The sequence below is a fragment of the Haliotis rubra genome, unplaced genomic scaffold (assembly GCF_003918875.1).
Source record: "Haliotis rubra isolate DU_JTF1 unplaced genomic scaffold, ASM391887v1 Scf220, whole genome shotgun sequence".
In the NCBI taxonomy this organism is placed as follows: domain Eukaryota; kingdom Metazoa; phylum Mollusca; class Gastropoda; order Lepetellida; family Haliotidae; genus Haliotis; species Haliotis rubra.
The window spans coordinates 1,066,863-1,094,791 of record NW_025766226.1 but is presented as its reverse complement, the minus strand read 5'-3'; the positions used below and the strand labels follow the sequence as shown (position 1 = coordinate 1,094,791).

The 27,929-nt window shown below is 38.6% G+C and overlaps 1 protein-coding gene across 2 annotated transcripts; it reads right to left on the bottom strand.

Annotated features, from left to right (window-relative positions):
- Window positions 1-744: 744 nt before the first annotated feature.
- On the bottom strand, window positions 745-27,929 carry LOC124277358 (protein shortage in chiasmata 1 ortholog-like). Of its 2 annotated transcripts, none has more exons than XM_046713020.1 (28): window positions 27,797-27,929; window positions 27,442-27,553; window positions 26,925-27,104; window positions 25,959-26,115; window positions 24,961-25,066; window positions 23,909-24,047; window positions 23,304-23,417; window positions 22,201-22,348; window positions 21,769-21,863; window positions 21,041-21,295; window positions 20,308-20,385; window positions 19,227-19,424; window positions 18,699-18,824; window positions 17,538-17,708; window positions 16,590-16,727; window positions 15,467-15,612; window positions 14,904-15,025; window positions 14,090-14,274; window positions 13,474-13,585; window positions 12,898-13,116; window positions 12,221-12,320; window positions 11,779-11,910; window positions 4,972-5,015; window positions 4,688-4,790; window positions 3,160-4,336; window positions 2,287-2,405; window positions 1,898-1,943; window positions 745-1,178 (listed from the first exon to the last, which is right to left on the bottom strand). In XM_046713020.1, the coding sequence occupies exons 3-28, from the start codon at window positions 27,016-27,018 to the stop codon at window positions 1,069-1,071; spliced, it is 4,434 nt and encodes a 1,477-aa protein (XP_046568976.1). In that variant the 5' UTR covers window positions 27,019-27,104; window positions 27,442-27,553; window positions 27,797-27,929; the 3' UTR covers window positions 745-1,068. The 2 variants fall into 2 exon arrangements, with proteins under 2 accessions (XP_046568976.1, XP_046568978.1); XM_046713022.1 differs by having other exon boundaries at window positions 1,139-1,178; window positions 2,251-2,405.

The following is a 27,929-nucleotide window of genomic DNA, read 5'->3' as shown; positions in this document are numbered from 1 at the left end:
TTGTTGGAACCATGAAATTATATCAAGAAATCTGAGATATCGAGACATCCGTATTGAGTTAAAAGAGCTTGAGTAATGATAAATTATGAAGGATTTTGCTGGGACCGAGATGTTATATCGAGACAACCGTTATCAGAGTTCGACACAATGGTGCTCGACTGTATGTCCATTAACAAGCAATTCTTTAACGATGGAAACTCTTGAAGGTCCGGGGTAGAATGAACCTTCAGTAACCCATGCTTGTCATAAGAGGCGACTAATGGACCGGGTTGTCAGGCTCACTGGCTTGGTTGACACATGCCATCGGTTCCCATTTGCGCAGGTCGATGCTCATGCTGTTGATCACTGGATTGTCTGGTGCAGACTCGATTATTTACAGACCGCCACCATATAGCTGGAATATTGCTGAGTGCGGCGTAAAACTAAACTCACTCACTCGCTTCAACAACGGAACACTAATTTACACAACAGTTGGCAAAAACCAGCTCAAATATTTTTTATGAGAAAAGGTCCATGCCATCAAGGTATAAGAACAGAGACAAACATGTCATACATTGTCAACATACCATAGTGTTTTGTCAGATCTTACACATGGTGGTGTTCTGATATCCCAATTGAAAGGGATGTTGTGTGTTTTTATGAACATCAGCTCAAGTCTATCTTTGGGACATATTGAGCCCATCAAGCATAGGCAAAGTGGACAAGTGCTGAGCACTGATAATACATTGAAGAATCATTCACTTCTGGTCTGCTTTAGATTGTAGAGAATCACTTTATTTCTCACAGTATGCAAGAATGCAACAAAGACTATCAAGTCAAACCTGAAACATCTAACTGACCACATGGTAAAGTCCCATGTTCAGTCTGCACCAGCTGATTGACCACAAAACTGCCACTCATAAATGATATAAACACAAGAACATTATGCCAATATGGTTTTGAATGTTGGATATACACCAAGACCATTAGTCACTTGCATCTTTTGTATTCATAAGATGTAATTTGCAAGGCCAAAACTATTTAGGAACAATTCCAAACTTTCAATAATCATTCCGTTCCTACAACACATCATCTGAATGCCAGCACAGTTTGTCCCCGACTTCGACCAGGCAGGGGTTTGTAGGTTAGCTTTTTTCTCTTGTTTGGAAAGTCTTCAAAGAGACAGTTGACATCTTCACCTGAAATACACATAATTCTTGTCAGTCTTTTTTTCACAGCTTGTAACATGTAATATGTTATTTAACATTACAAGAAAAAATTTCAGACAAGCTGTACCCTTTAAGTTAAGAAGATAAACAGCGATGGTGGAGGGCATGAATGTTGTTTTAGGTGTAAACTATATTCCAGCTATCACAACGGCCTGTAAATAATTTAGTGTGTGTTGAACCAGTGGTCGGCAGCATGAAGAACACTTCACAGAGATAACACATTTAACTTAAATATAATTAATAGTTGGCTCTTGTGACATCTATATGTTGCTGAGGAATTCCCATCCCAGAATCTCCACATGGTTTTCTCATAGGGACACTGATTTAGAATAGGTCCCAAAAGATTTCTGTAGGCAAACTATGCTGCTTGTAAGAGGTTACCAAAGGAATTTGGTAGTCAGGCTTGGTGATTTGTTTGACAGAACATCCTTGCAGCTGACAGAGTGGATTGTTGCTCACACTCTTGATCATTAGATTGTCTAGTCTAGATTCAATTAGTGCCTGGAATATTGCTGAGTCTGGCATTAAACATCAAGCCACAAGGGTAGTTTGGATAAGGTTACAATGGTGTGTTTTACACAACCATACATACACATGATTTAACTGTGGGTTTGGTCAATCCGACTTGCATGAAAGATGATGAAGGCATTTCAGTGTAAAGTGTTATTTCTTGTTATGGAATCTAATACCTTGCTCTTTGTCTGCTTGGAACATTCTGGATGACTGTTGATGCTTCTGGAATAACAGTACGGTTTCAGTCAAATAAAACTTACATAAGACTTTTATACAATGGTCCTTGGTTCAAGACCCACAAGGGTGCAATATGGAAAGAGCAATCTTGGGTCAGTTGCATGATATTACCAGCATACCACTGGAGCCATTAAGAAATAGCCTGCCTTGCAAAGCAGGGATTTGTGCCGAAATAAACAAAGATCCACAACCTGCCAGGTCTAACATTATAACTACAGGCATGCTTTATCTGCTCTACTAGGAATAGGTTATTAACATAATGATTTCAGTTTAAGGCCACATATCTAAATACCTATACTGATTTCTCCACTGAAATGAACTGCAGTACCTGATGTCTGTAAGTGTAAGGTTGTTCCTTGTGAGTGGTGGCCCCATGATATGGAGAATCTGGTTCCATGTCCATTGGAGGAGAGTCATAGTTCATCCATCTTGTAGTAGCTTGTGCTGCTGAACAGTGCCCAGAATATGAAGACATCTCCACTAGAACATTAACCTCTTGTGGACCTTGGAACAAAGGTCCCTACACTCTTGATTGGCAATGCAACATGACTGGTGACCCAGGTTAGATCAGAACCTGAGCACCCTTTGGCTGTTTGTAACAGGTGACTAAATTATATAGCGTGGTCAAGACATGTGACTTTGCTGAGGATTGTACCAAGATTTCATTGGCTCATTCTTTCTGTCTGGTTTGCCTGTCCCTCATTTTTAACATGCCACAATGGTAAGAGATGGGATATTACTCATTGCAGCATAAAACTATTAACACATTGTAACATTAAGACATTATATCAAACATGATATAACCTTATAATCAATCAGCACCCTAAATCAGCATTGATTTTAAACAATTAATTTTGGGTGTCTTCAAAACTGCTTATGTTGCATTACATGGTTTTAATACTCAAACCAATAAATTAACAACAAAGACATTTACTGTCATATTTGTCTTTGAATTAGCTACCTATAACAATTATGAAGTCTTAGGACTTGCAAAATGCAACTACCAACAGTTTGGTTGATACTTGCATAAGTACATTTTGTAACTCTCGACAAAGGTCACATCTAAAAGAGAGGACTGAGCAAGCTTAAAGTGTGTGTCAACACATTTAGAAGATATAAATAGTTTTTAAAAGCAGCCCTTACTTCTATGTTTGTTGATGAATCCAAGCTTACAGTTGAGGATATTTCTACATGTACTTACCTCTCTGTACTTGTTCCTGTTGAGTATCTCTCCTCAATGGCTGAGCTAGTCCAATGCTGACTCTCTGTACAGGAGGCTTTAGCAGAGAACTCTGAAAGTTTTCACTGAAAGCTGGTCGGCCAAGGAGGGATTTTTTCATTGATGATGACCTGTTTGTCAAGTCAGGCCATCGGCCATCATTAGATGCATGTAGAGGAGGGCGGCGTTCATGACACCTTGGCAGCATGGACCTTCCAAGATCAACATAGGTGTGATTTACTCCTGCATCAGTTCTTGGTAACCCATGTATTTTAGGTATATCCTGGGGAGAATCATCAACATAACTCGGACCGAGATAGCTTTCCCTAATGGATTTTTCTGGAAAGTAATCACTTTCATGGCTCTCAGAGATCAGTGTGGTGGATGGACGTTGTTGATTTTGATAAACTTCATCAAATGGATTACTCTGACAGAACTCCTGCAAGAATCTATTCTTTGAATTCATTTTCTCACGTAAGACTGAACTAAAACTTGGCTTTTTGTTTGCTACTGTTCTGGTACAGCCAGACAGGACAACTTGGTCTCCATTTACATACATGTCAGCCGATGACCGCATCTTCATTGGCCTGAAGACATCGGGCTGGTTTGGTTGATTGATAACATTAAGCTCTTTGGAAGATCTAGCTGTTAATCTCTGTACGTCCGCATCTCCTAATAGATCAAAATCAGGAGTTACAGTTTCTTCAAACTGCCTTGCTTCATTTTCAGTCATACCTTCAATCTTGGCCAGAACATATTCATTTGGTTTAGTGTAGCCCTGTGAATTTCCAGGGGTCTCATTTGTATCTTGGCTGAGAAATGACTGGGTTGGGTATTCATCTACCAGACTGAAATCTGGGTCCCCTGAGATACCATTTTGTTGAAATATGGGTACAGATTGTGTGGAACAACCCTTGGATTTCAGCTGCTTTGGTAGGAAATCCTCAGAGAACCTTGGGATCTGAATCTCTTTCAAGCTTTGGTAACCATTTCTTGAACCCTGATGGAGATGGTCAGGTGCCATGGAATCAGGGCAGCTATTGTCAGTTTGCCTATATGGGGCCGAGGTTGGCTGTGCTATCAGTTGCAAATCCAGTTTTACTGTGTCATCTGATCTCAAGTGTAATCCAGTGTCACAGTTGATCATTTTGTAAAACATCTGGAAAATGTTCCATTACAAAATATTAAACTGGCCGCAATGATACAGGTATTGTCTACAGGTTTTTTGTGTTTAACATCATGATGATTTAGAACTTCACAGGAAGTATTGGTTCCACTATTCGTTATTTCAGTTAGCATGACACTCACTCGGACAGCCATTTCCAACCCTAAATTCAGGTTTTCAAAAAAAGATTTTTAACATACTTATTATGTTGTGTTACGTTTTGAACACATTATCAGACTCTTCAGAAGAATATAGCTTTCTCTTTGTATTTCTAGCAAGTTAATGACACACACTGTTTAAATATTCTCATTTACCATTGAACACATCATGTAAGCTATTCCATACCAGATGCACTTTTTCTGGGAGTTCAGGAGCTATCTGCCTGAGTTGAGGCAGTGTGCATGAGAGGAGGGAGACCAGGCTTGTCCTGGACAACAACAGCTGGGCACTGAAACACAGACTAATTCATTAATGGATCTGTATTTGAGGAATTCTCTGAGATAAATCAAGACCAGAAATATTGTTTGCATAGATAAATACCACTGGTATAACATACTATGAAACTTCAATATTTATTTAAATATTAATCTTTTAATTATGTTAAAGATACAACAGAAAAACCAACATACCTGAAAGAGTTCAAACATTGCAGGCTGGTAAGAAACTTCTCTTCCTGAAACAATGTACAAGTTTTTGTGGACATTGTAATGAATTGTCACAAAAGGATGGATGTGTCTAGAGGCAAGGACTTTAAGTCTACTCACATGAACATACAAACTACACATTTAATACAACTGACTAAACAGAAAAATGAGAAAGTACAATTTCAACTTAATGTTTTGTGATTGGCAACACTACCTCAAATTATTATTTCTTTTTTTCATTATAGGATATTTATATAGCACAGATATCCACACAACTAGTTAATGCTCAAGGCACTCAAATTCTGTTATTCATCTTTTAAATCACACAGTTCACAGAATGATTCAAACTCAAAATATGTACCCAGAAACAAAACAAAAATGTAATTTTTAGAGTAAAATTGATATTTTATACTTATCCTGACTCATGCTTATTGCTTGTCTTCTTCTTTTTGCGAACATAGTGGAACACGTGTATCTCCCAATTGAAGTTCCCTTCAATTAAAAAATCACTAATTAGCACTCACCACTAGTTACCTCCCTTACACAAGCTCGGGAACGAGGGCGCCACCTCAACCCATGTGCCTCACTCTCTCCTCATATACTGAGCCCAACACTTGAATTTCCAGGGAAATCCAAAGTGTTATGTGGGGAGGATGGGAGGGAGAGCTCATGAGTCAGGATAAGTATAAAATATCAATTTTACTCTAAAAATTACATATTTTTCCTTATCCTGACTCATGCTTATTGCTTGTAGAATCCGACGGAAAAGGAGGTGGGAATATATAATACTTTGGATTTTAATAATTAGTGATTTGAACTGTGATGATTGTAATAACCCTATGGGAACTGCATAAAGGCACTGAACTGATGAATTCCTGCTGCTAACTTTTCAGCTGCCATATAAAGGTTATTACAATTTACTTATTATGATAAAAGTATATATAACATTAATACAATGCTTAAGACTAATAGACTTAAGCTTGATAATATGATAGCATAAACTCCTTAGAGTTTGTTAGCTAAAATACTTTTATGATATAACATAGTACTGAGCTTAAGATATGATTAAACTTAAGCTAAATATATAATAGCAAAAACTCCTTAGAGTTTATTAGCTAATATACTTTTATGAAGTAAACATAGTACTAAGCTTAAGATATGAATAAAACTTAAGCTATATATATAATAGCAAAACTTCGAGAGTTTGTTAGCTAATATATTTTATGATATGAGTATAGTACTGTGCTTAAGATATAATTAACTTAAGCTACCTAAATAGCCAAAAACTCCGTAGAGTCTGTTAGCTATTACATTTTATAATGTAACCATAATGCTTAAGATATGATGAAACTTAAGCTAAATATATAATAGCAAAAACTCTTTAGAGTTTGTTAGCTAATATACTTATATGATATAAACATAGTACTATGAGCTTAAGATATGAATAAACTTTGTTAGCATATATAATAAACCATAATGCAAAACTCTTAAGCTAAATATATAATAGCAAAAACTCTGTAGAGTTTGTTAGCTAATATATTTTTATGATATGAGTATAGTACTGTGCTTAAGATATAATTAACTTAAGCTACATATATAATAGCACAAACTCTGTAGAGTTTGTTAGCTAATACATTTATAATGTAACCATAGTACTGAGCTTAAGATATGATTAACTTAAGCTAAATATATAATAACAAACTCCGTAGAGTTGTTAGCTTATATATTGTATGATATAATAACCATAGTACTGAGCTTAAGATAATAAAAGAACTTAAGCAAAATATATATAGCATGTAGCTATTTAGTACTGTTATAAGATAAGTAGAAATCTGTAAGATTGACTTATCTTCTCCGAGGAACTGTCAACTGTTGTGCGAGGACCATGGGACCGAATTGGTGGATACCTGAGACGTCCTCGGTGGTGATATCTCTCAGATAGTGGTTGGCAAACACCATATCGGATCTCCAGAATTAACCCTCCATTATGGTATTTCAATAGCACTTGTCGTAGAGCAAGTGTAGATGTTAGCGCTCTAATATCATGAGGATTAGAAGCTCTTGGAGGGTCGAGTCCTGCAGTCTTGTAGGCACGTAGTATGACAGTTCTGATCCAAAAGGAGATAGTAGTACGCGAGACTTCAGTTCATGCGTAGCTTGTTGATAGAGGAAATAAATCTCTTGAATTTTTCCCTCCTGTTTGGCTCGGTGGAGATATATTTTCAGTGCTCTTACTGGCCATCGTGATAGATTCATCGTATCATGGGGTCCAAGTATATCATCAAAGCGTTGTTCATAAACCTCACTTGTGAGGTGTTGGAGCACTATATTCAGATCCCAAGTTGGAGCGTGAAACTTCCGCTTTAATCCTCCAATCGAAAGCTCAGAGCAAGGCGAAAGTAACTGGGTTTAGGTTAACTTGACGCCGCTCTCAGTTATGACAGAGCTATTGCTGCAAGATAGGTGGACAAGTTGAGCCTTTTAAAATCTTAGTCTGACGTAGATAACATAAGTAGTCAGCCACTTGAGGATGAGTAGCATATCTAGCTGTAAATCCTTCCTTTGCAGCATAATTGACAAAACTGTGCCATTTGTCATCGTGATAAGTTGCAAGTTGAGTTACGCAGGGCAAGCTAGACTGCTTTTGTCGCCTGGCTGAATAACTTGTTATTCAGACACGCCTTGATACAATCCATACGCGAAGTTGGAATATTTCTGGCTTTCCGTATGCTTTGTTTGGTGTGCGGATGTATTAACAGATTCGAAAGCACTCTGTAAGATGTAGTATTGGTTGTCCGATTTCTTGAATAAGAGTTGGAAACCACGCTCGCTGGTCAGTAGGCCACCACCAAATTCAGATGGAGGCTCTGGCGCTTGACTGATTTTGAGTAAACTTGTGAGATTAACGCTGGTGGCGGAAAAGCCGCACGCTGAGTCCTTCCCACGATATGCTTAGTGCCTCTGTTGCCAATGCTAGTGGGTCTGGAACTGGCGATACTTAATGTTGTCAGTTGTTTGTTGAATCGAAAGTGGCAAATAGGTCTATTAGTGTAGTTCCTATTTCCTTGATAATTTGAGTGAATATCTCTGTATGGAGCATTCATTCTGTCGGCGATGGTATGTGTGGCCGAGAGAGAGCGCCTGCTATCACATTCTTTGCTCCTGGAATGTGATATGCTCTGACATGTATGTTGAGATTGTCGATTAAATCGAACAATTGAAAACATAGAGTCGATAGGTTCGGGACCTGGTTGAGCTTAGTTTGTTCACATAAAACGCCACTGTCGAATTGACTGTGTGAATCATCCACTGGGTATACTGTAGTAAGTTGCTCCAGTGCATTAAGGCGTTTATTACTGCTTGCATCTCTAGCAGATTTATGTGTAATTTGCTCTCTTGATTGCTCATAGCCCTGATGCCGCCCTGTTGGCAAGATGGGCTCCCCAAACCTTGTAGTGACACATCTACGAGAGAAGTGTTATCGATTCCAGCTCTATTAACGAGACTTATTCAAACATTCGATCTCTTGGTCCACCATAGTAGATGAGGTTTGACCTGAACCGTAAATTGAACGGTAGAGATTCGCCTAGATGCGAATTGATGATGACTTGTAACGGATGTAATTGTAGTCTGCCTCTGCCTGTCATGTCTTGAGCTGAAGTGCGAAACCCCAACAGGCTCTGCCACTGTCGTAGTGGTAGCGAGATAGTAAGGCTTGTGGAAATGACTGTTGATCTTGATCCATGGTCCTCCGGGTACAATTATACGATTCTGCTACCGCTATAAATCAAAACCTAGAATTAGCAGATCTTGCGAAGGTTCTAGGTCCAACTTAAGTAGGTTTACTAACCATCTAGTTGTGTTAGTAGCTTGATGATGAATTCAACTGTAGTCTGAGACGCTATGGATTTGGATCCACTTGTATCCCGTCCGTCGAGGTAAATTCGCCATGGGTCCTTTTGACGATGTAGGTGCACAACCAAGGGTGACTGCCATCGCTGAACTTTATGTAAAAAACGCCCTGACTGCCGTGTGCCCTCGCCCTTACTTGACAGGGGAGGTCTCTAACTCAAGAAGGCAGCCCAATCATGAAGGTTCAGATTAGCTGGACTGTAAGGAGGCTTGCTCGCTCACTGATATATTGTTGTCACTTGCAACCTATGTCTTGAACTGTGAACTATGATCGACCTCTGCGCGAGGGCGTTGTCCATCTCGGTCCAATCAGAACAAGGCATTTTGATTCTGTAGAGTACCCGCTTGTGATGTCACCGTGTAGCAGGAAAAGGAACCTTGTATAATATAGTGCCGACGCTGATATTAGAACAATCGCCGGTCTTCCCCGTGAGCTTCCCGGTTACCCGAAAGTGACCACGGTTTCGAGGGTTAATGGTAAACGCCACGAAACCTCCGCCAAATACCTCGCCTGTAATATTAATGCTGGGTAGGTTATTTTCCAGGCTGTCGTGAAAGTAACTTCAGTCTTGAAGATAATTCAGACTTCCTTATATAAGGTTCAATAAAACTTGCAAGTTGTCAGCTTGTAGACTGTTAAAGCTGAACTTGTTGTACATATTTCTTCTCAGGAAATTGTTGACGATTATGAGTTTTACTCGCTGTAACAAGGCTGCTGTTCAATTTCGCTATTGAATTGTCTGCAGATCTGCGTAATGGTCACGCATGTAGATAATCGTGATCGTAGTCCGGGATTGCATACCTAGCAATCTATAATGAAATGTTGATTCCTGTGAAGGTCTACTAAACGCCGCTGATGCCCTTTGATGTAGGTAGTCGGCTTGAAGATCCTTAATTAGGCTCTTCATCTGTTGATAAAATAATACAGCCGACGCTCTGTGTTGTAAATAGCCTGTGCAATTGTCTTCGCAGAGGCTTGTAGACGCATATGGCATACAGTTGATAGACAACTCATGCGATGTGTCTTGAACGGACTGACGAAAGTGGCTATATATGACGAAAGTGGCTAGTATATGGAGACCTTGAGGAGACTTCCTCGGCTGAACGCCGGGACTTCGCTAAGATCTCGGCATCCCTTCTAGATCTTCTGGGTGAAGTAGACTTGAGCCACTTAGCCTTCGCGACCTTTGGCGAAAGTATCGAAGTCAGAGTCCGATCAATATATGAGCTTGCTTCGCGAATCCACCTCTGTGTTCTACAGGGTGTGGGCTCGGCGGCGCGCCCTTCTCCGCGATGTCCCTCGCAACTGGTGAGGCTCTAGCTCTTCGCTGAGGCGCCTGGGACTTCCTTAGCCGGCGTCTAGAGTCCGATCAATATATGAGCGCTTGCTTCGCGAACGACCTCTGTGTTCTACAGGGTGTGGGCTCGGCGAAGCGCTCCTTCTCCGCGATGTCCCTCAATATATGAGCGCTTGCTTCGCGAACGACCTCTGTGTTCTACAGGGTGTGGGCTCGGCGAAGCGTGCTCCTTCTCCGCGATGTCCCTCGCAACTAGTGAGGCTCTAGCTCCTTCGCGGAGGCGGCCTGGGACTTCCTTAGCGAAGTGTTCGCTACGGGCTGGGTTGCCCTTCGCGGAGGCGCGTTTGTGGGCTCTGGGGCCCTACGCGAAGCCAAGGCGGGCTCTGGGGCCCTGTATGACTTATTATGGGTTGGGCTCTGGGGCCCGTGGCTCTGGGGCCTCTGTAAACCGTAACGGTCCTCCATCAGTCTCATGATTTGGTTGACCAGGTCGCCTGAGATGGTCTGCGCTGGCGCTGAGGGTGTCCTCTCTGTGATAGTGACGGGACCCTCAGTTATAATCTCCGGCGTCAGCGTAGGCATCTCTGGTTGCATGTTGATCTGCGCTGAAGTGACGGTAGCCGATACTAGTCACTTCTTATGACGTACATCTGGAATGATAATCGGAATGTCATCATCATATAAACATAATTCTGAATATCAGAAGCAAAGTTTTTAGTAGCCTTCGTGGATTTCCCTTTGACGGCTGTAGACCTGGGGTTCGGAGCGCACGCTGAGACGACGTGGAAGCTCTTCTAGTCTTAGACTGTGATGAAGGAACGCCCTGGGATGCAGGTCGCTTCTAGGATATAGCGGACTGCGCCCCACGCTTATCCCCCTCAAGGTAACCCAGGATATATCTGACTCGATCTATTAGCCATGACTGAAGATTGTTTCCTAGATTTATCTGCCTTCCGCCTCAAAACGGAACATAAATATTTATCAAAGGCAGAAATTGGTAAATTAATACATAATTTACAACGAGAAACAATAGAACATGGAGTAATGCAACTAGGGCATTTTAAATGTGGATCGGTAGCGAATAACGAGTTTACAACCTGTGCAGATTCTCATTAACGAAACTGTTGAACAAACACGCTAACCGTGAATAAAACAGCAGAAACACGACTAATAATCAATGCAAGTTGAATAAGGATACTAGTTACACCTCTATAAATGAATATAAGAGGTACTAAACTAAATATAAATAAAGGATATAGTGTGTCGGAGACACAGGTGCTCTCACGCCCAGCTCACTGGGCTTAAGAAGGAGAGAGTGAGGCACATGGGTTGAGGTGGCTCGCTCTGCGTTCCGCTTGTATAAGGGAGGTAACTCGTGGTGAGTGCTAATTAGTGATTTTTAATTGAAGGGAACTTCAATTGGGAGATACACGTGTTCCACTATGTTCGCAAGAAGAAGACAAGCAATAAGCAAGTCAGGTATGTTCAGTACGTTTTGCACAAAAGTATAAACATAAAACGTGATACACAAAATACAGAATGTTTTTGTGGTACCTTACAAGAGATGACTGTATATACTGACCCTTGATGCATCCCCTGAGATCCAGGGCCTTGTCCACTGTTGTTTAGTCCACACTGTGGACATCTCAACACACTTGTCACAGCATAATCTCACTGCAGCTGCCAGCTGTATCAGGTTGTAGGCTATCAGTACCTGTGAGAAATCCAAGACCACTCTGACAATACCTCCTTTATGTATCAGCTTTAGATGCTATACATAGACAGCTAAATAATACGCTCTGTAACTAGTCTCATCTTATAACTGGACGATGGATAAATAACTAGGCCGTTAGAAGTGAGTGAGTGAGCTGGGTTTTACTCCTCATTGAACAGTATTCAAGTTATATCACAGCATGTCAGCTTCATATGGGAATTGATCCACGAGCACACGTATTTGGTTTTTTATTTATGATATTAACAAGTAATACTGATAAAAGCTGACTTCACAAAATTGAAAGGCTTACTTTGTATATGATTTGAAACCTGTCAGTGTTGCTATTCAGATTTGCCAGCGCTGCCTCAAGCTTACAGATATTTGCAACAACAGCATTTGGCAGCAGGTAGCTGTGAAACAACAAGCACAAAATTAGAGTCAAACCACAGGTATTTTCAGTGAAATTCATGCGTATTCATAGCACTTCTGGAGGCAAAAGGATTGTTTGGTCCATGAATGTGCATAAATTCCACTACAAATTCATGCAGATTAAAAAAGGTCATGGAGTTGCCCATGCTTCTTGAATTTGCTTATCATGCAGGATGCCTGTTTAAAACCCAGTAAAGCCAGAGGAATCCCCTCATTAGACGTTTGTGACACAAAGCTGAAAATGAGTAAATTTTCCCCATGTTACAGGTGTCTTCTGGGCGAGAACAACTCTCTTAATTTATATAGTTTACCTTTGATTGTATTTGATGAACAAAAGTTTGTTTTCCATTCAGAACAAGAAGAGAAAGAGAGAACTAATTTCCAATAAAAATGTTTCTTTGGATCTTTTACAGAGATGAGGGCAGTTAGAGTTCACTTTTCATTTGTTGCTTTCTAATGTGGAGGCACTGTTAAAGAAACTCTGCATTCAATATCACCAACCTATCCAACCCTGGAGGTTGGATCTGCCACATGTATGTACAAAGAGGACAGAGTTACCCTTTTGATTTTGAATCTGTGGAGTAGAAGATGACCCAGCAGTATGTAAACTGTAGGCCGAGAACTACCAGCTTCCTGGACAGTTTCTCCACCTGCCACTCATCAGTGAAGTCCATCAGGGAGTATAGCACAACACAGTGTCTCTCATCCACGATCACATCCACACAGGGTCTACTGTCACTGTCCGAGTTTTCTCTCTCTATGACAGCAATGTTGTGTCTGCAGTGGAACAGAAGCGTTAGAAATTAAGGGGGGTCCAAGTGGCCATAATATTTCTGCTATAACTGACAATACTTTTCGTTAATTATAATACCATTATAGTAAAGTTGATGTGAGCTCATTCTGTCAAACAGTATATGTTGTCTGTTACTTGTGTTAATCCTGGTGATAACTGTCTTGACTCTGTTGACTTGGGTTTGCAATTGTCTTGCTTCCTGCTTAATACTAGTTACAACACTCAGCATATTGAATAGTAGTTTTCTAAAAACAAGGGTCAAGAGGTAATCAACATACTACTTGTTTTCAGTATCACGCCTATAATTTAGAAAAATGCTCATACATATACAATCACTGAACCTTGATTCTAAAAGCTGAAGTAAATTCTTCTGACTTGTAAGGTTCACAGAGCCAATCACTGTCACTTTGATATCAGATTTCTTCATTTGCAAGGAATGTACTTCCTGCGTCTCTAAAAGGCAAAGAGAAACATGATCTTAAATAAACTACAAAGTTCAAACAGTAAGAAAAGACTTTTCAGAACAACATCCTTTCAAAAGTAAACAATGGAAAATACTGTATATATCTTATGCTCCATGATTGTTGTTTAGGTGGCTAATGTAAATGCTGGTAAATGTATTCAATTTCTTTAACTACTTATTGTTGTTTTGATGGCTAAAATGATGATAAGTTGGCAACAAGGCTAAAGACCGAACAGTTCCCAGTGAGATCACTCATTTTCTGTAGTGTAGAATCAAAGCCCAATAGAGAAATGGTGACTGGACACAACAGAGCTGAAGAACGAATAATGCCAAGTGAGAAGATCAGTTACTGTCTGTCTGCATTAGTGTAGAATCAAATTCAATAGTGAAATAGTGACTCAGCTGCAACAAAAATTAACAAGGAGTGGTCTCCAGTGAAAAGATCGGTCAATGTGCACATTAGTGTAAAATCAAACCCTGGACCACCAGCTCACCTTCAGTCTTCATGTCCTGCATATCCCCCTTTAAGCCAAGGTAGCTGACACCAATGTCCTGACAATTCCTACATGCTGATGAGTTACTTTCTGTCTCGAACTCAATCACAAGACCAAACATGTCCCATTTGGTATGCTTGTTTAAAACAGATTCATTTAAGATGACACAGTTATGATTTTCCGCTCTGAAACAGCAATATATATGTGTATGACAAAAATATGAAGTCACTCATGTATAATAGGAAGGGATAAAATACTTGTTTAAAATGTATACTATTTGAAGGTTGTTGAAAGCCACACTCAGTAGTATTCCACCTACATTACAGAGGTCTTTAAATCACTGAGTTTGGACCAGACATCCAGTGACTGGCATTGTGAAAATTGATCTATGCAACTGGGATACAATGACATGCATCAACCAAGTCAGCAAGTCTGCCCACCCGTCCCATTAGTCGGCTCATAAGACAAGCATGGATTACTGAAGACCAATTCTCCCCTGGATCTTCATATATGTTATAATTTGTAATTCAGGTTTTGGGAGAAAAGAAGTAAATACTTTACAACATCATTACATATAGTTATGAGTATGAATTTTGTTTCATGAAATAGGTGAATATTAACCATAAGCTTGCTTTATATTCTTTCACCAACTTTGCAAAAGTTGATGCAGTGTAATGGCTCATGAGTCTGTACCAAAGCTGTTTGAAAGTACTTTTGCATCAATTAGCTGAGCGTATTGTACTGTTTGAAATAGTCTATTAGATTCATTGGTACATTATCATTTTATGTCATACAGTATCTACATTTTACTTACTGTAAGAATGTGTCTTCCTCTAATGTCTTTGTGAAGCAAGGGCAAATATCTGCACACACAGAAAGCGCCTTCTCTAGGTAACACATGAGGCTGGGAAGATTACGCTTTGTAACAACAAGCACCTGCAAATTGGAGACATAACATGTCTACAACTGCAGAATTATCACCGTAATTCAAGACATAACTGGCCCTCAGGTGAAGACCTCCTCCCCAGCCAACCCGTCTACTTGCCCCAACTAACACACATACACACATGCACAAACTTTTTCTTCACCATTAGGATTTTCAACAATATTTCAAGAAAAGAATTTTGGTGAATCCTGCCACCCATTGGCCAACATTTACATATTAGTGCATGTACATACAGTCTTTGCTGAGAAACCCAATTTCGAATCAATACTAATTTATCCCTCATGAAGATTCTGATTCAGTGTCACTGATGACATAGGACAATGGGACACACACCCCACGCCCCAAAATGTGAGTTTCTGGCCCCACCACTGTGAAATGCTCCCAAGGGCATTTTATACAAAACACTGGTAACATCATTGATACCACCTCACCTTGTTTCCTTTACCATTTCCTGGGGAACTCTTCACAGTCTCCTCAATGTTCTTACAGAGAATGCCCACTTTGGGATGAAGTACATTGTTTTGGTCAAATGAAACCTTGAACTGAAATAACTCCTTCCTGATACTCTCCAAAGAGCCTGCAACTCAGAGAATTGTTACTTTGATATAGAGGAACAATGACAAAATGAAATAAACATCTATATCCATAAAATGTGTAATGTATTCATATATATCAAAATATGTATAAGGATTCAATAACTAAGTGTTTGAATGTCCTGAGTTGAATTAGAACAACTTAGTTCTAATTCAACTGTTTTGTTTAGCTGAATCATAAGACATGTATTTGCTTAAAATGATGGTACTTTACACGATGACCCTGTATGCTCATTTTATTCTGAATACACTCGTCTGTGAGTTTGCAACTACAGTCGAACCCCGTTTACTCAGACCCCGTCTATCCGGAAACCCCGTCTTCCAGACGATTTTTAGGTGAAACGAAACTTACCTTCAGTAATTGTACTCGCTTCATTGGACCCCATGCTTTTTGACCTGGACGGAGAATTATTAAAACCATTCCCATAGATTTCCATTGATAAATGATTCTGTTATCCGGATGGAAAGATCTGTGTGCATGTGGATGTGTATGTTTACCGCATGACTAAGTCTATTCACTGTTATTCGCTCCCGACAGGTGTTTGATGTGAATTGATTAATTACCCATCAAAACACTAGGGACGCATGTCACTTGTGACAACATCTCATCAGTAACAAAAACATGTTAATTAGGATTAGGATTAACTACATTGTAATTGTACTGTATATAACATTTCGTCAATATGCATCGTCAATAAGTTTTGCCTGTTTGATCCAGTTAACCGGACGCATCGCTATCCGGACGATTTCCAAGTGTAACCAAAATTTGCAGAAAAACGGGGTTCAACTGTAGTCCAAAGTCAAGAAAAAGATATTCTGTTCCAGCATGATTCAGACTAAGTCATATATTATGATTTCTCAAACTTACGTTTACACAGTTAAGTTTCAAGATTTTAAAAACATGACCACGTCATAGAGTATACAACACAAGCATGTTGACTTCATCTTGTCTGAACTCTACCTCCAAGAGTTGGGTGGTACTTCTCATGTACAGCACTGAGGTGGCTTATGGCAGACTCAAGGCAGCAGTGAATCAGGAGGTCTACAGCTCCAACTACAGCATAGACAACCACAGCAGACTTGTACACATCACCACTGTCTGAAAATAGGCGAGGGACCTGCCTTCACAGAACCTCCTTCCATTCATCTTACCTCTAAACAGTTCAATGTAAGTGTCAAGTTTCAGTGGTAAGGATTTGGTCGCACACAATGAAAAACAGTTGTCCAAGTCTTCGTTGTAATCGGAACAGGATTAATTATGGACACAACTATTCAGTGTAAACATTGATTTATCAATTTTGAGGTAAAAATACTTGCAACTGTACAAAACATTGTCTGAAAGAAATAGAAGTTAAATCCATGTCTTAATCTGGTCTTCATTGATACTTGTTCCACATGCTACATAAAGGTAGAGATTAAATAAGGCTTACAGTACTGTGCTAATTGTAGTATGAAGAGGTCTTTCTTGGCAGGAAGGTTATAAAGACTTGCATGATGCCTGATAGTGTCCAGATGTTGTACTGGTTTGTTTCATGTGAACATAACATTTATATATCTTTGTCTTCCATGTGAATGTTATATTGAGATACCTGTTGGTTTTATGTGTCTCTTGTTTTCTGAAATACTTCATGAATTACATTTGAGAAATTTCAGGAGATAACAATCTTACATGCCAGATTTGTTTTACACAGGTCATCATCTAACTTCTTTGAGAGGCATTTTAGAACTTCTATGGATAGTCAACTTCTTTATTGCAATGAGTGTGAGGTCATCATCTGTAAATAATGACGCTATCTCAAATAAGATCAGGGTCTACCTGCAGTGTTGCCACCCCTCATAGCTTATAATATTCCTGCAGTGTTTTATTTGATAATAAAAAAACTCTCCCTCATGGTTTATTTCTAAATACCTGTTTGTCTATCTTGCTGTTCCTTCTCCTTCTCCTTCACCAGGAAGCGAGTCAATTCTAGCTTGAGACTGAACAAGGAGGCATGGTGGGGAATCTCGCCTGCCTGCTTCAACACATCCATATATGGGCGAGCAAAGGAATGTAAAGCATGAAACACCTGCATGTGTGGTCCTGAAACATACACCGATCAGGTAGACAAAATAGACGGGCAGTGAACCAACTGCTGGTGGATGAAACTGTATTAGCTAGGATTCACATATCAGGATGTTGTTGGTTCCTGGTGTTTGTATTCTCATAACACAAGAGACTAGGTCCTTCTTCAACATAGAGGTATCTACCTCCCATGTCCATACTTTGTATATTTATATGTACCACAAATGCAACAATTATGTACCCATCAAAAAGAAATAAAGTGATAAAAAAGAGGTTGAAGCACTAAGGCTGTTGTAAGACTATGTTCAGGTATGGGTGTTACGATCACCTTACTGGCAAACAAGGATAAGTTGAGTACAGACCTGACAATTGACCCGTATTAACACGTATGAATGCTGCCCATTGGCGCTTGCCATTGTTAGTGAATGGGCCCCAGGTTGTCCGCGATCAAGTGTGGTGCGACTTGCTACACTGACGTAAGAGTCTTATGAGCAAGGCGTGTGCAGCTACTCACGGAATCAATTTCATTGTCATGCAATGCACGTGCACTAGAGTCGTACATCTGCTCTACCTTTCACAAACCAAATGGGTTTGCTCATTGCTGTGCACCGCCTACTTCTCGTAAATGTGTTCTCTGCGCTGGTCCAACTTATCCTTGTTTGCCAGTAGTGCTATTCATTTAGTTGCCTGATGTACCATGGCTCATGATGCAACAGTAGTGTTGGAGAGGTGATCACATGGGAATACTTGCTTCCGTTACAGTGCTCTGTGCTATGGTGACACAGACTTCAACTAGTGAAAGAGCTAGGATTACAAAAGCCCTGATAGTGACAATGTGAAGCATGAATTCAAGTCACACTATGGTCCCTTGGTTTGTTTGCTCAAGATCTCATAACACTCATTTGTAATACAATAAAGAAATATTGTGGACAGAGGAAAAAAACAAAACCACTTTGCCTGTCCTAATTTATCAAAACAACCCATACAAACTAAAGTAAAAACTCAAACCTGACAACTGAACATCAACTGTTTTGCAAAGAGCCATTTGAGGCACTGTTTCAACCCTCTGTCTTATTTCCTTGTCGAGTTCACCTGACTGTTTGGAGACTGAAGCTTTGTTAGTCTGCATGTTGTCTAGAATGGAAACAAACCGACATCCTTTGTTTAAACTTCATCATTTATGTCATTAAAAAAACTGTTATTGCTATAATCATCCAGTTTATGGGAACATCTTTTTTCGCTGATTAAAAGCACAACAAACTCCAGAATATGTACTTACAACACAATTGACTGACACGACCCCCTTGTAGATTCAGGTTAAAAAGCAATCACTGATACGGCTGATGCATGTTACTGTATCCCAGTTATGAATATTGATGCTCATGACGTCAGTCACTGTATTGTCTGTTCAAGAATTCATTATTTACACACTGCTATCAATACCTAGAATATTGTTTCAGTGACACCAAAAAACAAAAACAAACACCATACATACAGAAATAAACAGAGTGGAATAGTAAGTGACATCAAATTTACCAAAGTGTTTTGTAATTGTTGAAGTTCTCATCATCAAAAATTCATCAAGTGGACTAAACTCAGTGAAACTGCCATCATTTGTTATTGCTGATCTTGAAATCTTGTCAATTATTGTTGGTGTGTTGCCTTTGCTGAGACTTATTCCATCTGCTCTGGTGTTTAATGGTGCCTCCATCTTGTCTATGTTAGATTTGCCCTCTGCAACATTTAATAATGATAGGGACTTCTTTTATGAACTAACAAGCCAAAAATGTGAGCAAGGCTCACTAAAACCCCCAACAGCTCCCAACTTCAAGAGATATAATTTGTAATAATTATCAATAATTCAAAAATATCAAAATACAACTTTGCATTGCTCCTCTCCTACATATATGGGTAATCCCCAAATTTGAAAACTATTTTTTCAAATGTGTTCAAGTTATTGATTGAACAAAAGTTCCCTTAGGGTTTTTTAAGTTCAATATTTGTAAATTGAATTAACTCCTTCAAATATTATAAAATTGTGACCAAACTTGGCACCGCACTTCTCCTTCAGATAATGAGGTTGTCCCCAAATTTTGACAACATTTTGACCAATGTTTTTGAACCGAGTTATTGGTTGAACAAACGTTTCTGAGTTCAAATCTGAAACTTGCTGTAATTCTTGAAAAAAAAGAAGAAAATATTGTATTTAAAACTTGCACTGCACATCTTCTTTAGACAAGTAGGTGGTCGCCAGATTTGAAATTAAACCGGTTAATATTTTTCAAGTCATTGGTTGAACAAAAATGTCTTTGGACAGATGTAATTCCTTGGTAAAAAAAACTGGATTAATAAACACTTTCTCCATGAGAGTTGTCCTTCTCTGCAACATCTTGTGTACCCTACATGTTGTAACCTCTGTAATGAATCTCCAAACTTTACATAGAATGTTCATAAATACTAACAAAGCCCTTTATGAAATTGTTCAAAAATAGTTTGAATATGGCCATAATGCCATTAGAAAATTCTGTCTTGGGAGTTTTCTGTATTTTCTATTATGTTTCAGAAGAATCTATTCAAGAAATAAATTCTGAACTATCATGCTTGTAGGTTTACTCACCTTTGTGATGGGTATGTGTTGTTCCTGTGTCTTCTTGGAGAGTCACAGTCTGTATGTCAGCATCATTGTCTACATCTACTAGCAATAACACAACAAACATTTTGCTGATAACAAACATGTTAACATACGAATACATTAGTACTTTTTTTTAGTACTATAGATACACAGTGATGGAACTCAACCTGAAACAGACATAGCCTGAAAAAGGTATAAAATATAGGAATACCACCTAAAATGACCTTTCACTGTGGACATTATGACTCAGGCTGGTGGTCAGGGGCTGGTTCTCCTTTTCCACTAATACATTTGAACATATGAGAAAAATGAATCTTTGTTAAAAGGTGACAGGAAATGTTTTGGCTGGGTTGAATAAACTGTGATATGTAGAAATTTATGCATAACACATATAATTATCTCAGCTAACTCAATAAAACCTGCTAAACTGCGTAACTTGTAATTTGACTAATTTAGTGCTGGTGTCTCAAAGATAGAACTACAAATAAGGAGAATTTAAAAACTGTCAAGCTTGTCATGGATAAAACACTAAACAACACTGATAAAATACATGTATTGAGAAAGTGTGTTAACACACCTCTGCAAAGAGCATATAATATTTTTAGCATTCTGACAAGGTATAATTCTGATGACTCAAATCAAGAAATTTTCAAAAATATAGAACACAAAAACATAACATTGTTATTTTTCAGAAAGAATATATTTTACAACTATTTACCATACAATTCATTTAGGGTGGACTTGACAAATACTTCATCCACATTAAGCACTGATGTTGCTTTAGTGCCACCCCCGAAGTCTGCCTGTTCCACCTGAATCACCCTGGTCATGAGAGCCCTGCAGGACAACCACGGATCCCATCGCAGCTGCAGCTCCACACTGCCCAGGCCAGACTCCTCCACAAGCTGAAGCTTCCTCACAAGGTCTGGGATAGAAGTATGATCAGGGAAATGTTCCTCTGCTACAACAGGTTCTGAAAATAGATCAGTGAAGACTTGTTTGAAGTCGAAGTTTCTGAATATTAAATAAACCTGGACCTTTTTGGAAACTTATACAGACCACACAATGAAAATTTGAAAGAATGAGTTTGACAATACTGTTGTGTTTTGATTATGTCATGCCCAAATACCCAGAACAACTCAATTTGATTTTGCAGTAATTTTACCAGATCATTACAAATAACAAAATATGTGTTTTCGCAGTGTTTCAGAATATATTTTTTGTAATCGTAAAAAAATGATACACCCTAAAACCAATACCTCCATAACCTCAATAACTGTGATATTGCTGGAATATTGCTAAAAGTGGCGTAAAACTAAACTCACTCACTCACTCAATGTTAACCGCAAAACAAAAAGTTTCTGATACTGACTTTCCTACTCTCCTGTATAAATCTGCCCTAATCTATCAACACTTTAACCATAAGTTTGAGAATTTAATACATACCAGGGAGTCGCAAGGCTAGGACTTCATCAAAGAATTTTTCATGTTCCCACACCTTAGTTAGGATGGCTTCTTTTTCAAACTGACGCAGGAATGCTCTAGAGTAAACAGAATTGAATTCACAAAAGCAGTGTAAGTATTATGTTAACAATCATATTAAAGGTCCCATCTCAAATATAATAATAGTGTTGAGAAATTAAGCAAAGTCCTTGAGGCTAAGTGTTATTTGACTTATGATATATAATAAGGGTTGTAACAAGGAACTTTTTATGTCACTCCTACTGTCAAACATTCACGTTACCATATTCATTAATGCATTATTTAAAAATGCAGTGAAAACAATACAAAATAATGACTAGAAAAAGACAAACCAAGGAGGACCGGAAAAAGTATACTAGGATTGTCTCCCTTGCTCTGTATGATTGGTATACAAACTGAGTTGTGTTGATGCCAGGTGATGCCGGCTTGAGTTCCTGGAGTTGGTTTGCAAGGTTCCAGGCATGTATCTCTGGTGACTTGCATGGAAGTATGGGGGATTCCAGCAGGGCTTTCCTCTCCAGCTTGCCATCCTTACTTTCAACAGCTTATTCAGAGATATGTTGATGATATATATGTTTTAACTTTATCAAACTCCTTAAAACAGCAGACAAAGATAAATTACTCAAACTATTACTGAAAAGTGAAATCTTTTAAAAGTAGGAATGCAGAGATATAATAGTATGTAAATGTTTTCATTTCCTTTTCTGTGAGACAATCATTTTGGTACCACATGGCAAAGATACTGAAATGGGAATACATAATACTTTATGGTATCTTCAACTACATAGACCGTCTCCATGGTGTAGTGGTTAGAGCGTCCGCCCGGAGAGTGGAAGGTCGCGGGTTCGGGCCCTGGCCATGTCATACCAAAAGATGTTAAAATATGGTACTTGTTGGTCCCTGCCTGGCGCTTGACATTAATGGGTACAACAAGGACTGGTCGGCTCGGAGTCAGTATAAAGTGTCTGAGTGGGGTATTTCCCCTCACCTTCAGCTACATAAAGAGTAACATTTAGGTGAGTTTTTTGTCATGGTACCATGTCATACAAGCTTAACAATTTGGACAAACACCCCAAATGATGCAGATCTTAGACCTTTAACTCTTTGTGAAACCTGCAAGCCTGACAAAACAAGTATCATTATCAGGGTAAATCTGGGATTCAAACCCGTGATCAGTGAATGTTGCCATAACAAAGGGATGCAACTCTGCCCAGTGTGCGAAATTTATGCTGGTCTTGTGGTCCCAGGCTAGTAAAAATTCGTCAAGACCACTAAATGATAAGTTTGCAGTGGTCCTGGTGGGCAGTGAATTTTTTCCCCAAATCTACAAATGTTATTTTGGACCGGTGAAGTACAGACAGGACCAGTAATTATTGTCCACACAGTGGTCCTGTGGTCTAGTGGGAAATTTGGAAAGGTTTCTTTCCCTCTCTACCCTGCTACATTTGGGATATTTTGTCACTATGTGACCTTAGTACAATTTGTTTTGCACATCTCACCTGGATCATTGAGAGTGAGAAAGTCTACACCACTTGGGGAAGAAATGCCTGTAATTTCAGGTTCCTCAACTCCAGCAGCAGAAATAAATGAATCAGGAACTAAATGCCAATCATCTGTAAAAATAAAATTTTGGGATTATAAGTGAAAGTGACCAAAAGGCCCAATCATGTGTGCATGTCCATTTTATTGTGTATGTGCAAATGATGTGGGTGGAGAACATGAACATATTACTGGACCCTTTTTTTGCTTTGGTGGGCTTTGGTGTCCAGGGTCAGGGCCAGTCCAGTTCACGCTGTATATATGTGCAATGTTTTTGAAACATTGTCTCTCTAAATTAGGTCAACAACTGAACGAATATATCATAAACTTCAAATTGGATTTTCATAGACCTGCAACACAGCATATTCCAATATATGGTCTCCACATGAAACAAACTTGGCAGGACTGAAAATAGCCAGAGCCAAGTATCTTGTGTCATATCCAACACTGACTTAAAAGTGTTAATATAAACTTAGTAATAGTGCGTACAGTCTACACAGCCTACTAACCTCAGCACCAAACCTTTACCACATATATGGAGTGATATTTATGTACTGATAGTTACCATGCTTGTCTTCACGCTGTTCCTCAGCTTCACTGCTAACACATGCCTTCACATGAGAGTGAATGTCAAGCATGCCGTTCACTCTGTCTTCCTCTCCCTTTTTGCAGGGAGGCAGTATCACATCTTCCAGTTCCCCTGCCTGGTAACATCAAGGGACCACACAATATTCATGGAGTAGAACAGCTAGGATGTTGGTCAGTGGGAATACATTTTCAGTCACTGCTTAAAACATAACTTATTTGGATGAAACGAGGATCTTAACAATTAAAAACAACTTCACAACATACACTTTTCTGATATCAAGGATGTTCAGCAAACAATATCAAATGATTGGTCCTCAAGACTATTTAAATCAGTATAAACTGTAGTACTTTCTGAATGGATTTATTTTTGCTTAGTGCAAAATCTTAGGTCCATATACTGATATAGCCACTCTCTTTGAAACTGAATACACTACCACAGCGATGAAAATATGTTGAAACATTATATTGTTTGTATACATGTAATTCAATGAAACTGTTAGTATTGATGATACTGTTCTAAGTATATTCATCAGGATCAACAAATTTACAGAATAGTAAGTCATTGCTAAAGAATTATGCCCTTTGTAGATACATGGCCATTCCTGACATGAGTTATTCCATGATTTTCCTGGACCTGCTCAGAGGCTGGGATTTGGCCCATCTCTGAAGCAAACGTCAGAAGTAAAATCTTCCAAATTGAATGAATGATCATAAAACTACTATGTTATGTACCACCTGTATTGTATTTCACTGATATGTGGAAGAAAATACATTCAGAGGCGGTATTGTTTAGTTCACATATTTGCCTTTAATGAAGTACTTAAATACCCCTGACTATACAAAAATAAGGATAATAAAAAATCTAACTTTGAAAGAACATTTTTCTGCCAAGGGCACTTTGTTCAAAATTCGTGTTAAATCCTTGTCTATCATAAACAGGGCACAGACTAGTGGTCCTTAACTACATTAATCTATCAGAATTGTATATAAATAAATCATTCTTTTACACTCTACACTACGCATTCTTACTTTATGATCAGAAAATGTGCATTTTTCAAATGCTTCCAGGTGGGTGGTTATTTCCTCAGTTGACTGTCGAACACTAGCCTCCTCTCCTTCCATCTTGAAATGTTCTCTGAATAGATGAATATGCAAGTATATCAAGAAAGTTTTAAGAAGCAGAGGAACATCTGACACTCACACTATCCTCCCTGCAGGAAGCAAGAGTATTCTTAAGAGCATGCTGCTGCAGCAGTATTACCACCTGTGAAGATCCGTGTTAGAATTGGGCTTCAGCAACCTTTGCTTGTCATAAGAGGCAACTAACAGGATTGGGTGGTCAGGCTGACTGTCTTGGATGATGCATGTCATATCCCATTTGTGCAGAACTGATGCTCATGATGTCTGGATTGTCTGGTCAAAACTCCAATATTTACAGACAATATGGCTGAAATATTGTCAGGTTAAACAACAAACAAAATAAATAGCCAAACAAAGCAGTGGTATTATTGCATTCTAGGGAAGAAACTTATACTTTGTGGAACATTTAATTCAACAAACAATCAGAGGAGGCCTTGTTTTCACATCATATCAATGATACCTTTATCACTAAACAATGAACTAGAGAATTCACATTGGGATAGAGATGTTTTAGATCAACCTGCTGCATGAGCTGACATTGCTGCAACCCTGAAGAAGTGCTAATGTACTGATATCTAAAGGTTGGGGCATTATGGTTTCATCATGAAGAGTCTCTTCATCAGGAAACAGGTCTAACCATAATCTTATCATTTTTTTATTTGATGGTTAATTTAGTGCAGCCAATAGCTATAAACCAAATACAAAATGAAGATACTTATAATTCTATCTATTTTTATCTGTTGAAACACTGTATTGTGAGTGAACTGAAAAATGCTTTGACCAAGTACAATGTATATGTTAAACGTCCACACCTTGCTGAATTATAATAAAAGTATCAAGAGATTTATAGCTAAATCTTCTTCTGTTTGTTTTGAGTGGTAACTTACTTAAAAATAAGAACTTCAGAATATGTTGTGCCATCTTCATCAGCCAGTGGATCTTTCACTGATCTTGACTGTAGACAATGGATGAGAGTAGACAGCTTGGGAAAATTGCTGCATGCGTCCTTAAGTCCATCTGACAAAAGTACATCCTCAAGTTTGTCTGAAATGACAGGACATCTTCAAATTTATCAGAAATTTGAACACAACATGTCATGACCTTAACATGGCTTCATACATGCAAATATTTCTGAACATCTCTTGAGGCCATTATATCTCAGTTTGGGAATAACAGAAGTCTGCCAGTCTCAGACAAGTAAAATTCAGCTGGGATCAGTGAGATTTCCTTGTGGACTTCCATTTTCTCATCATTTTTCAGACTAGTGACAATATAAATAGATGTCTAATACTGTTCTCAGACTAACTGACTCCTTATTATCAAACATCCATGTTGTGATCTATTCTATTTAATACAACTAATAACTGAGTATCGAATATGTACATAAACTGTATCTTCAGTCACTTGTCCAATACAAAGCCTGCATCTAGTAATTCTTTCTTATGGTTTGTAATTAAGCTTGTGATAATCCACATACAAAGGCAAATAAACATACAAATATCAGAATTAGTCCAGTCACAATCTTTTCAAAGCATTCTTCAAACTGGAGAATACTCTGGCATTTCCATGTTTCTGTGAATATGTTCAATGATTACTAACATGTTGACTGCCACCCGAGTATACTCGTAGTATCAATGTCGGGCCCGATATTTTGAAACAGGTTTCACATGTTGGCAAAACAGGCACAAGAAGCAAATGTTTGTTTCTTGTGCCTATTTTGCCAACATGTGGAACTTGTTTCAAAATACCATTTTGCCACTACGAGATAACTCGTAGTAGCAAATTCGGCCAGAATTGATACTACGAGTATACTCATGATAGGCTGTAAACGTGTTAAATCACTAATGACTTACCTTTCTCTTTTTCATCTCCATATTCAGATAAATCTTCCTTCTCAAAGGCTTCCTTTGTATCATCAAATGTGTCAAAGGGTTCAAAAAAGTTCATCTGAGAGGAAGCTGTCTATTGATTCAGGGTTGGAGCTGGGGACAATCTCAGCCACATGGTCATCAGTCAAATGGATCTCTGTTCTCCTGGCAGATACACAATGTAATTGTAAAGAATATATTTGTTCCATAGTTGAAACACATTCTATCTCAATCTACAATCTGAAAGGTCTATTATAAAAAAACTGCAGTAGGTACATCTGGTTTTACACCACTTTTAGCAATATACCAGCTATATCACGGGCAGGGTTAGAACCTGGTTCTTTGGCATGACAAGCAGATGTTTAAATCACTAAGCTACCCCACTGGCCACTATGAACATCTGATTTTATGTAACAAGAAATGATTTCTACAAAATCGTATCTGACAAATCCCAGGTGGTGGCAGTAACAATAAAAAACATAAAGTTCTTTTCTTCACTTACCTGTCATACATTTCTGGAATCATTCCATCAGCTTCTGAAATACTCCCATTGACTTCTTTAAGCTGTCTAAGTATATCAAGTCTTTCTGTAACAATGATGTCTTCAAAAGGGCCTGTATAGCAGTTCAAGAAAATAGTTAGCAAATATGTTTTTCAGAGAGACACAAGTACAAAGATACACTTATTTATTCAGATGTTTTCAGAAAAAAACTTACTTAAAAACTTAAAATTTGTTTATGGTTGAATCCTTATTCAATATATTGTAATATATACATACATCATTAAATCACTAAATGTTACAATACATTCGTTCTTGTAGTTTCTAATGCTTAAAGATGTACAGATTTCATTGTTACCAGTATCCCTGCAGATCTTCCATTGATCTTCATTTAATACTTGCTGATCTGATTTGAATCCTTTGGCAGAATCCTCTTGATGCAGATGGTGTGGAACTAGCAGCAGTGCACGAGAATAGAATTCTCGTCTTTG

Bases quoted from the DNA above. Each gene is read 5' to 3' on its own strand.
- LOC124277358 (XM_046713020.1), bottom strand. From the start codon at position 27,018: ATGAACTTTTTTGAACCCTTTGACACATTTGATGATACAAAGGAAGCC. The intron at 23,418-23,908 runs GTAACTATCAGT...TTATTTTTACAG, and splicing joins ACAGCGTGAAGACAAGCATG to ATGATTGGCATTTAGTTCCT. The intron at 2,406-3,159 runs GTAAGTACATGT...GGCACTGTTCAG, and splicing joins ACAGGAACAAGTACAGAGAG to CAGCACAAGCTACTACAAGA.